The sequence below is a fragment of the Delphinus delphis genome, chromosome 19 (assembly GCF_949987515.2).
Source record: "Delphinus delphis chromosome 19, mDelDel1.2, whole genome shotgun sequence".
Lineage (NCBI taxonomy): Eukaryota > Metazoa > Chordata > Mammalia > Artiodactyla > Delphinidae > Delphinus > Delphinus delphis.
Window position 1 is genome coordinate 48,821,002 of NC_082701.1, and position 15,573 is coordinate 48,836,574.

Below are 15,573 nucleotides of genomic sequence, written 5' to 3' on the forward strand. Positions count from 1 at the left end.
AAATAAATAAATTAATTAATAAACTCCTACCCCCAACATCTTCTTTAAAAAAAAAAAAAAGCCTACTATAGCTGAAGTAAAATATTGGTGAAATAACAAGTTTGAAGGCTAGTTATATTTTTAAATCTAATACACACTGAAATAAATATTTAATTATCAAAATAAAAAATGTTTCCATACCTCCTAAAATCCTCTTGCACACCAGCAACGTTTGCATTCCTCACTTTGGGAATCACAGATCTAAAGATTAGTCCAAACATCTCATTTTCAGTGGGGGCAGTGAGGCCCAGAGGGGTGAATTCACTTATCCGAGGTCCAGTTTTTCAGTCAGTGGGAAGGTCAGTCTGGTCAAAGGAGGGAAGAAAGAAAATAAAGGAAACTTGAGATCTCTAGGCTGCCTCCGGCCAAAGTCTTATCAGTCTTATCATTTTTGGAGAGAGGCCCTACCTTGTCATCTCACCAGAGTCCAGATATCAGTTTACAGTTACCTTGGCAGAGCCATTTTAAGACCTGGGTCTTAGATATTCTTATTTTTGGAGGTCCTGACCCGTATCCTATCACATATATTACAATGTTTGCACATTGGCACTTATTAATTTTAATTTTGCTATTTTCTTCTTCTTGTATTTTGAAGCCAATGAAGTTTTCAAGCTTCAACCATTGTGGCAGGCCCTTACAAAGTTCACAACCTGTAGGGTTAGAGCCTGCCACGCCTAATGGATGAAGTGGCTCCGGATGTGGTAAAGGAATCTGATCAACGAAGACACACTAAAGAGCAATTTATTTACTTTAGCCCTTTCTCCTGGTATATTTAAAGGGTAATGTGGACAGGCCACTGACAACTAAATGAATGAGTTTCCAGTGGCAAAATCTTTGCTATTCTGACAGAGCAGTTGGGGCAGTGCCACTGCAGGTAGGCTAAGTGCCATGTGACTGGCAAGATGTTCTCATTCTGTGCCTCAGTTTCCTTATTAAGTAAAACAAACAGATTAGACTACATTGATGATTTTCAAAATATATTTCAAAAATGAGGGCAAAATCAAGACTTTATTGGACATATAAAAACTGAAAGAATTCATCACCAGCAACCCTGCATTAGAAGCAATGATTAAGGAAGTCCTTTAAGCAGAAGGAACATGCTACCAGATGGAAATCTGGATCTATACAAAGGAGTGGAGAGCATCAGAACTGCTAACTATGTGAGCAGAGCTTTTAAAAGTTATCACTTAAAATTCTTTAAAAGACAATCAACTGAATATTTAAAATAGATAACCAACAAGGACCTACTGTAAAAAAATTTTAAAAAAAAGACAATCGGGGCTTCCCTGGTGGCGCAGTGGTTGAGAGTCCGCCTGCCAATGCAGGGCACACGGGTTCGTGCCCCGGTCTGGGAGGATCCCACGTACCGCGGAGTGGCTGGGCCCGTGAGCCATGGCTGCTGAGCCTGCGTGTCCGGAGCCTGTGCTCCACAACGGGAGAGGCCACAACAGTGAGAGGCCCGCACACCGCAAAAAAAAAAAAAGAAAAAGACAATCGACTGTTTAAAGCTAATATGCTAACAATGTACTATGGGATTTGTAACATGTATAAGTAAAATGTATGACGACAATAGCAAAAAAAGTCAAGAAAAACAGAAGTATACTCTTGTAAGATTCTTATACTATGGGTCAAGGAGTATAATATCATATTAAGGTAGAATATGAAAAATCAAAAAATGTATATTAAACCCTCATGAAACTACTAAAATGAAAAGAGTAAATATGCCAACAAAGGAGATGAAATGGAATAATTAAAAGTACTAAATTAGTCTTAAAAAAAAAAAGGAGAAAAGGCAACAAAGACCAGAGGGAATAAATATAAAACAAACAGCTAGATGGTAGATTTAAACCCAGCCACGTCAGTAATTACAGAAAATATAAATTGTCTAAACATCCCAAGTAAAAGGCAGAAATTATTAGGATAAAAAAGAAAAACCAACCAAGATCCAACTATAATACTAACAACAAATCTACTTTAAATAAAGACACAAATAGGTTGGAAAAAGATGCACCATCTTAACAATAATCAAAAGAAAGCTAGAGCAGCTATATTGATATCAAATAGATAGATTTCAGAGCAAAGAACATTACCAGAGATAAGGTTATTTCATAATGATAAAGGGGCCAATTTATCAAGAAGCCATGATGATGCTAAATGTTTCTGCACTTAATAACAGAGCTTCAAAATAATAATGTTTTCCGAGTCTCACATGAATGAGAGTGTTCTGTAGAATTCAGTATAAATGTTACTTCTGTCTCTCTTCCTTTTCTATTTTTAGTATGATCCACTATGCTCATTGTAAATTAAATTTAAGGACACTAGACATACCTTCATTTGGTTATCAAAAGAAACCATCCTAGGAGGCAGTCAAAAGTGGTTGCTAGCACCTCTGCTCCTGGCCAAATTACTTTTGGCTTCTATGGACTTCAGTTTTTCCATCTGTACCATGAAGATCAACCGTTCGGAAAAAAAGTTTTTAAACGGTGAACTGTTTCTCCAGCCTAACAGTTTGTGGAACCCCCTAGAGGCTGGGCCAAGTACCAGCTATGGTGGGATGGGAGCAGCGGTAAGAATGGAGGAACCGGAATCCTGGGAGATCTAGATGGGCCCTTGAGCCAAATATCTTGCTGGTTGGGCTCCTGATTCTTTCCATGGCTCATGTGATCTGGGGAAAGAGTGTTGTAGTAACAGAATTCTTTCAAGTATTTTCAACACAGCTGACAGAAAATACATATGCTGAACTTTGTAAGCTGCCTTCAGCTTATATATAAATGAATGGATTATGAGAATGACAGGTGCTGACAGGTACTTAGTCTTTCCAAACTAACCTGGTTGGCAACAACTGAAGGCAGGTCACGGCTACTACCTAGACCAGTAAGTCTAACGGATTAGTAGATGGAGCCATGCGATGCCTTCTTGGCTGGGAATAGAGGGACAGCACTGCTCTTCCTTCTTCATTGCACGCACGTTGGGCTAGCGATTGTATACCATGTCACAGATACAAAAGCACCCGCGCTCCTTTGGAGCTTCCAAGACAAAGTGGGAAGGATGATGACACACAGTATGGGTAGCACACACTTAACAATATGCAGCAGGTACCTTAAAAATTACGACAGATATAAGCTCCTTTAACATACAGGATCATTTTAAAGCTGTGGAATCTGATATACAGTACATATGACAAGTATCTTGTCACATCCTTTTTTTTCATGTCTCTTGTCTTTTTTGACACTTTCTTGTTCTGTGTATATCTCTTTGGATTTCAGTTTGGAAATATGAGTAAATGAAACTGGGAGGAAGAAACCTAGGTAAAAACCTTTCTTATGATACAAGTGTAACAACAAAAAGAAAGAGCTACCAGAATCCTATATCCTTCCAAGAGAATCAATCATCTAGAAACCAAGTCTTTGGCTTTTTCACAGTAACCTTCCAACCATTTTTCCAGGTATGACTAAGAAGGGGGTTAGGAGCACTTAATGCAGAAAGGTCTAGAAGGATATACACCAAGTTGTTGACATGAATTATTTCCAGAGGATGGAAATGGACAAATTACTAAAGTTTTCTTTACGCATCTTGAATTATTTAATTTGTTACATTAAGCACCTATCGCTTTTGTAATAAAAACATTGATAAGGAACATTGTTAAAGAAAAATAAACTACTTTGTTCACTTAAATAACACTTAAGAGAGTGTATATAATGCATGTGGTCTGTCACATTAAAAAGAATGAGTAAGCTCACCAAAGACTAAAATTCCGAAGTCTAATTGTTAGTCTACGGCAGAAGTTTTATGAGGCAGAAGCATTAGGGTAGCCTCTGGGGTTTTCTAACGTTCCCCTGGCCTGAGCCCCTATCCGCCAGGGAGGCCCAGTGCACTCCCCCATAATAAAATGAGGTAACGTGGTAATGACTGAGCACAGTGCCTGCCAACAGAGAGTACTCAACCTCACAAGGAGGTCCCACAAAATCAAGGTCTTTACATCTTGCTAGATGGGACGGCCTTTCCTCCTGGGATAAATATACATTGTTGAAAGCAGGGATGTAAGTTCTCCTCAAAAAGCCACATATCTCTCCCCTCTGACAGTTCCTGCCCTGACATTTGACAGAGGCCACTACCTCTAAACCTTTTCCCATAGCAAATCTGTCATGAAGTGGGGTGCTTCCCCCAATGGACCATGCTCTAGCTTTCCAAACTGCTAGAATCTTCAGGGTTTTTCAATGTTGGTACTATTGACACTTTGGGCCAAGTGATTCTTTGTCGTCGGGGATGGGGTGGCGGATGACCCTGCGCACTGTAGGATGTGTAGTGTCATCCCTGGTCTCCACCCACTAGATGCCAGTAGCATCCAACCCCCACAGTTGTGACAACAATGCCTCCAGACATTGCTAAGTGTCCCCTGTGGGGAAAACTGCCACCAGTTGAGAACCACTATTATACATCAGTTCAGTTGTTCAGCCATCCCACAAGAACCTGGGACACTGATATCCATGTAACAACACCCCCCCACACACAAAACCCCCGAAAAAGTTGAACTTCTGAACCTTTAAGAACCCTCTTCCCAGGAGCAGTGTAATGTTGTCAGTGAAAGTCAAGTTTTCAGAAGCATTTGTCTCACATTTTAGTGCAAACTTTCTCCCTTATTGGTGGCTACCAAAGGGCTACAGGCAAGGACGAGTTAGGTAGGTCAAGCCAGACCCTGCGGGGGTGAGAGGGGGGAAGAGGTGTTTAGCCAGCTGGTGTTCCCTGATGAACAAGAGTTCTAATCCATTCACGGGCATAAAATGAGCGAGACAGACTGGCAGATGATTGTCACTCAGTCCCCTGGCTTTAAATACCATCTATGGACTGATGACCCTACATTTTATATTTCCAATCCTCACCTTTCTCATGGCAGCCAGGCTCTTACAGTCAACTCCACTTGGGTATTTGATAGGCATGTGAAACTCAATACGGCCAAAATGGAACTGATTTTTCCTCCTAAACCGATCGTCCCCTAGTATTTCTCAGCCTAGTAAATGGCATCACCATACACCAAACTGCTCAAGCCAAAACTTAGAAGTCATCCTCGATTCTTCTATTCCTTTTTTTTTTTTTTTTTTTTTTTGCGGCACGCGGCCCTCTCACTGTTGTAGCCTCTCCCGTTGCGGAGCACAGGCTCAGCGGCCATGGCTCACGGGCCCAGCCACTCCGCGGCATGTGGGATCTTCCCGGACCGGGGCATGAACCCGTGTCCCCTGCATCGGCAGGCGGACTCTCGACCACTGTGCCACCAGAGAAGCCCTCTTCTATTCCTCTTTCCCTCACTTTCCATACCCATCAGTCATGTCAGCTCCACTTCCAGAACACATCCCTAATCTGCACTCTTTTCTCTAGCTCCACTTCTGCCACCCTAGTATAAGCCACTATCATCTCTTACTGGACCACGTTATTAGCTTCCTAACTAGTTCCCGTTTCCTCTCTGGTCCCCTACACATCACGGTTTCTCACCCTCACACTATTGACATTTTGGACTAAGTGTGTTAGTCCAAACGTAGTTCCCTTTGCTTGGGGGAGGGGGGCTGTCTTGGGCACTGTAGGAGGCCTAGCAGCATCCCTGGTCTCCACTCACTAGATACCAGTAGCAACTGCCACCCCCCCCATCGTGACAAACAAAAAAAAAGTCTCTAGACATTGCCAAATGTCTCTTGGGGGATAAAAATCATCCCTGAGAACCACTGTCCTACATCCTACACACAGGAACCAGGATATTTTTTAAATGCAAAATGCATCATGTCACTCCCCTGCTGAAAACCCTTCAGCGTCTTCCCACTGACCTTAGAATAAAACCCAAGCTCCTTATTGTGGCTTTCAAGACCCTCTATGAACTGGCCACTGCCTGCTTCTCTAACATCCTCCCTTCCATACAACGCTCTCCCTCCCTAAGCTCCAGCCACACTGGTCTTTTTTCTGCTCCTTGAACAGTCCAAGCTTGCTCCCCTTCACCCCTTGGACTTGGCTGATTTCCTCTACCTAGAATGCACTCTCCCCAGACCTTTGCATGGCTCACTGTTCACTAAACAAGTCCCAGATCAAATGCTGCCTAATCAGCAAGGCCTTCCCTGACCATCCCATCTAAACAACCCCCTTACATTCTCTATCACACTACCTGTTTTATTTCCTTCATAGTGCTAATCACAATACAAAACTCTTGTTTTGTCATTTGTTGTCTGCCTTTTCACTAGAGTGTAAGCTCCCCAAGAGCCAAGACCCTATTCGCCTTGTTCACTGCTATAGCCCAAATGCTAAAATAACACCTGGCACAGAGTAGGTGCTCAATAAATATTCCTCCCCTGTACCTCCTCAAATCACAGGTCAGGTTTCCTTTCTAAGATTATTCTTGACTGGTGATGTAGTTTCACTTTGAGCTACATTTGACCTATGTTAAAATGCGTGTGGCTCGGGCTACCATGCACGAGGGCTTGGCATAAAGAAAATAACAATTTTGAAACATAAACACAGGCCAACTAATTAAGGAAAGTCTGCTCCTTGCCCCTCAGGTTTGCTGCAGGCATATAATCATTCCACTGGTCATGACTTCAGTTTGCTCCTTGTCCCTAAATTTGAAGCAGCAAAGGTCGTTCAGGGGCTAAGAATCCAAAACTCACCTGCCTCAGAGGTTCAAACAGCCTCTTTGTCCATCATCTCAATATATACAATATATAGGGCCCGAAAACTTTTTGTGCTGGCTTCAAGTTAAAGTAGTTCACTGGGTCAAAGGCAGGAAAGGATGGTCCAGGGTGCAGCAGGGTCAATGAATGTTGGCTGAGTCCTGAAACCGCAGCTTGGCTCTTAAATTGATTTGTGGTCTGCTTCCAGGAAACCAAAGATGATCGGTCCACCTGGCAGCAGGCTGGCTGCGAACTGGAGGCAATTCTGCCCTGGCCAAGGGCCATGGCCCTCTCGTGGCCCCGAGGAAGGAAGCATTTCATCGGGCCTTTTGGACATTTTGGCGAGCGTCTGGCTGCTCCCGCCGCGGCGGGCTCTCCACGTGGTGCAGAGACGTCTCCACCCGCAGAGACAAGGCCCTGACGCGGCGGGAGGCCGTCTCCGTGCGCTGCGAGGCGGTTTCCACGTGCTGGTAGGACACCTCGAAGACGCGAGGGGCCCGTTTCCCAGAGGGGGAGACGGAGCACCCCTCGCTGCGGCACTGGGTAGTCTCCACCTGCCGGGAAGACCTCCGCACCTCACGGGAGGTCGTCTCCACGCGGTGGGACGACGTCTCCACACGGACCGTTGCCGTCTCCTCAGAGCGGGTGGCCTCAGCCCGGGGCGGAGAGGGCTTTCCCCCAAGGGGTGAGGCCATCTTACAGGGGTAACGGAACCAAGCAGGCCTCGCGAGGCCCCACTGCCCCACGCTCCTCGACGGGTTACGTCACACGGTGAGGAGTGACATCACATGGCACTGTGACGCAGGCACAGCGGTAGCCGAGGATCCCATGACACAGCCACGTGCAGGAACAGTGGTCCTGGCGGGGGCTGGTGACGGCCCCTCTGAAACCCTGGGTTAGGCCCCGCGCTAGGTCAGCCCCTGCATCGCCCCCTAACTTGTCAGGAGCCCGCGCGGGCGGAGGCGGGAACGGGCCGAGCCGGGGCGGGCCTGGAATGAGAGGAGCCGCCCGCCCCCCGCATCCCACACTGCACCGCGGCAGGAAGGGGGAGCCGCGGCTTCCGGCACCTCCCCCGCCACACCCGGCGTTCGCGGTGTCGGGCTGGTGGCTGCTTAGCTCCTTTGCTGGTGATGGCAGCAGCTGTCGCTATGGAGACAGGTGAGTGGCGGTCCGAGCCGTGCGTTTTGGCAAATAGAACTATCCTGGGCCCAGACACCTGCTCCCGCTTCCCCAGGTTCTCCTTCCAGGCCTAACTCCCCGCAAGGTGATTGTTCGGACCGGGAGGGGCGAGGGCTCTTCTAGCGTCTGGAAGGGCGAAGGTAGTTTGGCCTTTTCAGAGTTTGTTTTGTTGGTGTATCCTTTCTCCTCACTTGTTATTCAGACACCGACCCCGGCGAGGGGTCGGCTTCCGGCGAGGCTAAAGGAGAGATTTTGGATCTTAAACCGCTTCCTCGATTTGTTTTCTGCGTCTTAAATGAGCTTGCATAAGTTTCAAACATCGTCGACGAACTCGTGTATTATTTTGTAACGGACGCGTCTCACCGAAGCAAGCGTTCCCTGATCTTGCATTCTCACCATGGTCTCTTTCAGCTTGCATTCTGAACTTTTCTTGATAGGTTTAGCGTTTGCTTTGTTTTTGCTTAGCTTAATCACTTAACAACTTGTAACACATTAAAATAAGGCAAGGCACAGTTACTGCAACTTACCACAACAGTGGTCAATGTTAAAATGTTAAAATCTCAACATAGTGGCTCACGAGTGATAAATGTTCTGACCCCGTGTGTGATCCTGTTTTCTTTAATAACTTGTCTTTAACATTAGAGAATTCATTCATTCCTGATTAAACATTCCTTTTAATCAGGGCTTTGCTTTCCTTACACTTCTAAGGAAGATTTTTCTCCTCCCTCGACCAGTTTAGGAAAACCTTCACGTGCCCTTCTTTATGTAGAAACGTATCTCATCATTAGTCAGGTTTTTTTACTGCTGTTTTCTTTCTACAAATCAGTATTGTATATGGTGACGTTTATTTTGGATGATTTTTGCTATCTTCTCTCCTAGATGATGCTGGAAATCGACTTCGGTTTCAGTTGGAGTTGGAATTTGTGCAGTGTTTAGCCAACCCAAATTACCTTAATTGTAAGTTGTTGAACACCTCATTGAATTGAGTAGCTATTTATAATTTCTGATAGAAGAGTTCCAATTCATAGTTGGCCCTTTGTATCCTCGGATTCAACTGCAGTTGGTTGAATCTTCCCATACAGAGAGTGACAATACTGTCATTGTCATTGCGCTATGTTATTTTATGTGAGACTTGAGCATCTGTGGGTTTTGGTGTCTGTGGGCTCTCTTAGAACCAGTCCCCTGTGGATTTGAGGGATGACTTTCGTATCTGCTTTTGTACATTCTCAATTGAACAGAATTATTGCTACACTTACATTGGTATATATATAATTGAGCAAACTGGGACTTCTGTTGTGAATTCAATGAGTGTCGGTGGTGGGGATGTTATGTAAGTAAATTCTTTACTTGTATGTTAGGAGTCACAAATCAGTAGTCCAAGGATTGATTTGCTCTACAGGTGTATTTTTTTTTTTATGCCTTTCAGTTCTTGCCCAAAGAGGTTACTTCAAAGACAAAGCTTTTGTTAATTATCTTAAGTACTTGCTTTACTGGAAAGAACCAGAATATGCCAAGTATCTAAAGTAAGTTTAATTTTTATAGTCCTAAATATGTGTGTACTTTATTATACTCCAAAGCACTGATATTTAATAGACTTCTTAGTTTCACATTGGAAAAAATACAGTTTGAATCTCTGCACTTCTTTTAGTTGTCTCCATTTTAATATGAGACACACTGATCTCTAACTTAACTTGGATTATTTCAGTGATATACTCACCAGTATCCCTGCTTTCTCCCCACCATTCCCCGCCCCCAAGCCAAACAAAGAAGAACCATTTTCTACACAGAAGCCAACTTGGTATCTTAAAAATAGAAATCACAGCATTCCATTAGAACTCTTCAGTTGCTTCTCATTGCATGCAGAGGAAAATCTAGTCTCTTTTCTCGAGCTAAAGACCTGTATGATCTGGCCCTGTCTTGTCTGACCTTACCTTGTACCACTCACTCCATCTCACCGGGTTTCTGACCCAAAGGAACCCACAGTCTATATATGCAATGACATAGCCATAGCCTGAACATGAAAGACCATAGAAAGGGGTACTTACTTGTAAGGAAGGTTTTCTGGAGGAGGTACCCTTACCTGAGTCTTAGTAGCTGCTTATTTTATTTTATATATTTTACATAATATATGTATTATTCAAGTTGTGCAATAGATGCTTTCTTTTTAAGGCTTATGAATTGCAAGGAGCATACTATAATCATGAACTTATTCCTTTTTTTTTCTGCTAATTTGCAGTAGTGCTATAGCTTACTTTTTTTTTTTTTTATTTTAAATATTTATGGATTCATTTGGCTGCACCAGGTCTTAGCTGTGGCATGCGGGATCTAGTTCTCTGACCAGGGATCGAACCCGGGCCCCCTGCATTGGGAGCGTGGAGTCTTAACCACTGGACTGCCAGGGAAGTCCCTGAACTTATTCCTTTTTAATGGTAAAAAAGAAACCGTGAATTCCCACCTGTGCTTTGTCTTAACTAGGTAGTCAAAAAGCAATGGTGAAACTTTTAGTCTTTCTTTTTCCTAAACAAACACAAGTTTGAGAGGAAAACGTTTCAAACGTGTACTCCCACTTTTCTGATCTGTGTCTTATAACAAGGAGGATGTATGAAGCCCACATCCTCCTGTAGCTTGCAGGACCCTTGGCACCCTTACTGGCCCTTTATAAAGAACCATTATTCATTTAATAATCCAGAGAAAAGACTTTTTTTTATTAGATTGCAACATGTTATATGTATGTAGACTTAGAGACTCAGTGTTGGACACTGAGCCCTAGACACCATCAAGTTCAGTTTCACCCACAACATTGCTGAGATGGTCATCTACATGCTGGCTGGAGGTTTCCAGTGAGCCCATACTACTCCATTCAGGGGCAACCAATTCCATTGTTAGCTAGATGCTAGAAAGTTCTTCCTTGTATAATAATATGATATACCTCCATGTAACTTCAACCCATGTTGAGTTTTATCCCTGAATTAATCCAGAACCAATCTATGCCCTCTTGAGGAACAGCCATTCAGATATTTAAATTCAAGAGAGGTTGCAAATTAACCCCCATTTCATTTCTGCACAAGGTTTTCATTTAATAGTTGCCAACATTTGAAGATTAGAAAGTTTCATATTTTAATCCAGATTTCTAGCTACTCTCTAAAATTCTGGAGGATCTGGTAACCCCAGGTCTTTGTTCTCCCACGTCAGCCACTGGCTAGAGCAGAGGAGCAGTTGCCTCTTCTAGACAGTTTCCACCATTTCACTAATAGCCACGACTTGCAACTATAATTTATCTCTTACATCTTTTTTTCTCACCTACCTTCAGCCATTTCTCATGTGCCCACCTTTGGATATTTTGCACTTACGCCTTATGTTTTTCAGCCAAGAGCTAAACACAGGCCTTCAGATGTCAAGGTACAGTGGACCAAATAGCTTTTTATTCTTCATATGGACATTATACTTCTATTTGTTCAACTTAAGTTTACATTACCTTTTGGGGGGGCAGGGAATGAGGGGGCAAGGATTCATATTGTTGACTTGCTGGGAGCTTTATGTCAACTAAAATCTTTCAGTTCTTATTTTCATCAATGCTGTTAGTTTAGTTCTCCGTTTATTTCTTATTTATTTTTAAAAAATCTAATTGCAGAACTTTCCTTTTGTACCTCTTCTATTTCATCTGGTTGGTTAATGCTATAATTGTAGCCTATTAACATATTTATAATTCCTTATTTTGTCATGTAATGTATTCTGAGCATTGACTCTACAAGTCTGATAAATGATCACTGTGTGTCTAAGTTCCAGTTACTAAATGCTACTTGAAGACCATTCTCTTGGTCGTCACATTAACTTATTTTACAGTTGAAGAAACTAAACCTTAAGGGAGTTTAAGTACCTTGTTTGAGGCCACTCAGCTGGAGAATGGCAGAGCTGGTTTCAAACCTAGGTCTTTTTAACTACCAACAATGTCCTCATGAAAAGGAAATAGCCAGGGTAGGTATGAGTAGGGCTTTCCAGGCTTAGCTGCTGACAATTACAAGCAACTGTGAATCTTTGGAGTATAGGAAGCAAATCTGTAATAAGGACAACATGGTGTAGGGCCCTGCTACTCAATGTGGTTCTCAGACCAGCAACATTGGTATCACTTGGGAGCTTGTTAAAAATGCAGTCCTCAGGCTCCACCCCAGACTTCCTGAACCAGAGTCTGCATTTTAAGAAGTGATTCACGTGGGCTTCCCTGGTGGCGCAGTGGTTGCGAGTCTGCCTGCCGATGCAGGGGACACGAGTTCGTGCCCCGGTCCGGGAAGATCCCATATGCCGCGGAGCGGATGAGCCCGTGAGCCATGGCCGCTGAGCCTGCGCGTCCGGAGCCTGTGCGCCGCAACAGGAGAGGCCACAACAGTGAGAGGCCCGCGAACCGCCCCCCTCCAAAAAAGAAGTGATTCATGTGTGCATTAAAATTTGAGAAGCACTGCTGTAGTGTACTGTCCCCAAACTTTAGTCATTTGAATACCACTTGTACAATTTTGGCTCTGTGTACTCCCTATAAGACTCACTGTTTTTTAATTGACTCATTTAAATTTTATGTCTTTTCTATTTGAAATAATTTTACTTAAAAACAAATGGAAAAACAGTAAGAAGAATTCCTGTATATTCTTCCCCCAGATATTCTAAGTGCAAACTTCTTATATAATCATAGTACAGTGATCAAAATCAGAACATTAACATTGACATATCATCTGATCTTGTTATCTAACCAGCAGACCTCACTCACATTTTGCCAGCTGTCTCACTAATGTCCTGTTTCTGGGGCAGTGTCCAGTCTAGGCTCAGATGCTGCATTTTGTTGTCATGTCTTAGTCTCCATTAATCTGAGTTCATCAGTCTTCTTTTTCTTCCCCCCATAAGTGTGACACAGAAGTGATGTTATATCCTTCTTGGTATATCAGGAGTCATAGGATGTCAATTTGTCCCTCTACTGGTGATATTAATTTTGGTCACTTGGTTGAGGTGGTGGCTGCCAGTTTTCTCTGTATCAAGTTACTATTTTTCCTTTTGCATTTAATACATATTTTGTGAGGGAATACTTTGAGACTATGTAAATATCTTGTTTCATATTTCATTCTTTTACCTAACTTTAGCATCTATGGAAGATACTTGCTTGAAACAATTTTTACTGTGGAGATTTTCTAATTCCATCATTCTTTATTCATTTATTAGTTGGTATTCAGTTGTAAGGAAGGAACATTTCCTTGTTCCTGATTTATTTATTCATTTAAAAAAGTTACATCAATATGGACTCTTGGATTCTTTATCTTGTGGGTTATAATTATGTATCTTCTTGATCCCAGATATAGCCAGTGGGAGCCCCTTCACATTGGCTCCTGAGTACTTTTGACGTATCCCTATAATTTTCTGAGCATTTTTCTTTCTGGCACTACATAATATTCCAGGCTCATCTTGTACTTTCCCTCTGCTAGCCTTAGAATCAGCCATGTCTCCAACCAACCTTGGATAATTCTATATAAAACCCATGATCTGGGCACTCAGTGTGCTCATTGGTGTCACTGCTTGTAGGCCCTCTCAACACACAAAGCTAGAAATTGTGTGTGTGTGTGTATATAAATATCTATTTCTATATCTGTGTGTGTGTGTGTGTGTATATATATATATATATATATATATTAAAAGCCATGAGTTCATACTGATGTTTTCAATTCCAACTCAGTAACAAGATTCATTCTAGCCTTCCCCTTCCTTATCTGAAACTCTTTTTCTGAGAGCCAGAAATTTGGCTTTCCATCTACAGCATATTTACTTACATATTTGCTCAACCTTAGAGTATATGTACTTAATTTCAGAATTGTTATATCCCTATGGAAAACTAGAATACAATATTTGTGCTTAGTTCTTTCTGAGATTGACTCAGTTTTAAAATAAAAGTTGTCTTATTGTTTATGGAAAACCAGTAGGTATTAATTAAACACATAATTAATTACTAAAATAAAAAGTGTTCGTGTTCCTCACCTTGGAAACCACCAGAAGAGAATAGCATGATTTGTCCCCCAATGTTGACTCCGTTTACCAGTTACTGTGTGGTCTTAGGCAAGTTATTTAATCTTTCTGAACTTAAGTTTTCTCACTTTTGAAAATTTTGCTGACTTTTGATGCATAAGCAGGGAAAAAAAGAACTGTACTACCAAAGTATACTAAATTAATGTTACAGAAATGGTAGGCTGCAAGATCGTTTTTAGGTGAGTAACTGAACTAGAGCGTGGTATTATTACGTTATGTCGCTCATTAACTTATAAACTTAACCCCAGGTACCCTCAGTGTTTACACATGTTAGAACTGCTCCAATATGAACACTTCCGTAAGGAGCTGGTGAATGCTCAGTGTGCGAAATTTATTGATGAGCAGCAAATTCTGCACTGGCAGCACTATTCTCGGAAGCGGATGCGCCTTCAGCAAGCCCTGGCGGAGCAGCAACAGCAAAATAACACATCAGGAAAATGAACAGTTGGATCCAGACCAGGCTCTTAAGACATGTATATATTGCTTTTGTACAGTGAAGACAAAACAACTCTTCCTATGTACCTTTACTGTGGTAGCACCTAGAACCGTTAGTGTGCTATTTAATTGAACTAACTTTTTCTTGTTAATAGATTATTTCTGTTAAACCAGAATTGTTTTACTTTGATTTCCCTGTGGCTTTGTAAGCTTTTATTAGTATTTAACAGTCAGCTGAGTAAGAATAGAAATGTTAGGTGTTTCAGACCAATTTAAGGCAGCAGGGGGCGAGGTAAGGGGAGGGCCACTGAACATCCCAAACTCTAAGCCGAGCTCTGTTTTCATGTACAGTGGGGCCTGGGACAAGTCTGTCTCCTGGAACCTTGCTGTCCCTCAGATCGGCTATCCTGCCCTTCATCTACAGAGTGAGAGGTGTGGAGTAAGTGACCTCTTTACGTCAGGCAGCAGGAACCGCATAAAGGTTCTTAAATTCTGCAGGGCAGGAGACATACCTGTATCGCCAGTTGCTTTGCAAGAGAGCTTTAAGGAAGAATCATTGGTATGTCACTGACCTAGTAATGGCAGGGAGAAGATTGGTGGTTAACTACTAATTGGACTCTTGGCCTTAAGACTAGAACAAAGGTGAGGAGCCTCAAATATTTGTGCTCATTTGGGAAAGCTGACCTTTATTTGGCAGATACCGCAAACCAGGCACAATGTTAAGTGCTTAGTTGCATTCTCATTTTATCCTCAGAACGATCCATGTTCATAAAGGAGGAGACTGAGGTTTAGACAGGTTAATGGTTACACAGCTAGGAAGTGATAATCAATGAGACTGACTCACAGGCTGGAGTCCTTCCCATCACTAGGTTATACGGTCTCTGACCTCTCTGCCACCCGCCTCATCCCAAGTAGTGAAGCATATTCAGACAGCTGTGACGAACCTGCCAGCATTAAGCAGAGGCTGGATTAGATGTGCTGTGCTTCCCTTCAGTGGTTAGGTTAAGTTCTACATTCTAAAGCCAAAGAAGGAGTTTCAGGAATAACAGCTCTTTGTAAATTCGTGGAATTTAAGGTAAAAGATCCTAACTCCTTTAGAGATTTGGAAGCTGTCTACTGCACTGTTAGGGGCTTTTAGGTATTTCTGTCCTCTCCAATAGCTTCCTTTGTGCTATTACTGCCACCCCTGAAGAATTATTCTACCTATGGCGGCTTA

General features: G+C 42.6%; 2 protein-coding genes across 3 annotated transcripts in view; one reads left to right on the forward strand and one right to left on the reverse strand.

Moving 5' to 3' along the window:
- C19H17orf100 (chromosome 19 C17orf100 homolog) overlaps nt 1-7,594 on the reverse strand; it is a 68,903-nt gene extending 61,309 nt beyond the window's left edge. The window contains exons 1-2 of the mRNA XM_059996695.2: nt 6,684-7,594; nt 181-344 (exon numbers count right to left, since the gene is read on the reverse strand). Of these exons, the coding sequence (XP_059852678.1) occupies nt 7,004-7,381 (378 nt within the window). The 5' untranslated portion in view covers nt 7,382-7,594 and the 3' untranslated portion in view covers nt 181-344; nt 6,684-7,003. The remainder of the gene's footprint in view (nt 1-180; nt 345-6,683) is intronic.
- A 128-nt stretch (nt 7,595-7,722) lies between these two features.
- On the forward strand, nt 7,723-15,477 carry MED31 (mediator complex subunit 31). Of its 2 annotated transcripts, XM_059996693.1 has the most exons (5): nt 7,723-7,844; nt 8,745-8,822; nt 9,292-9,388; nt 11,232-11,264; nt 14,171-15,477. In XM_059996693.1, the coding sequence occupies exons 1-5, from the start codon at nt 7,817-7,819 to the stop codon at nt 14,361-14,363; spliced, it is 429 nt and encodes a 142-aa protein (XP_059852676.1). In that variant the 5' UTR covers nt 7,723-7,816; the 3' UTR covers nt 14,364-15,477. The 2 variants fall into 2 exon arrangements, with proteins under 2 accessions (XP_059852676.1, XP_059852677.1); XM_059996694.1 differs by lacking the exon at nt 11,232-11,264 and having other exon boundaries at nt 7,731-7,844.
- Nucleotides 15,478-15,573: the final 96 nt, after the last annotated feature.

What these genes read in the sequence shown, in the direction of transcription:
- MED31 (XM_059996693.1), top strand. Translation starts at nt 7,817, where the DNA reads ATGGCAGCAGCTGTCGCTATGGAGACAG. An exon ending in GAATATGCCAAGTATCTAAA is followed by an intron (nt 9,389 to 11,231) that starts GTAAGTTTAATT and finishes TATGTTTTTCAG; the next exon opens with CCAAGAGCTAAACACAGGCC. An exon ending in ACAGGCCTTCAGATGTCAAG is followed by an intron (nt 11,265 to 14,170) that starts GTACAGTGGACC and finishes ACTTAACCCCAG; the next exon opens with GTACCCTCAGTGTTTACACA.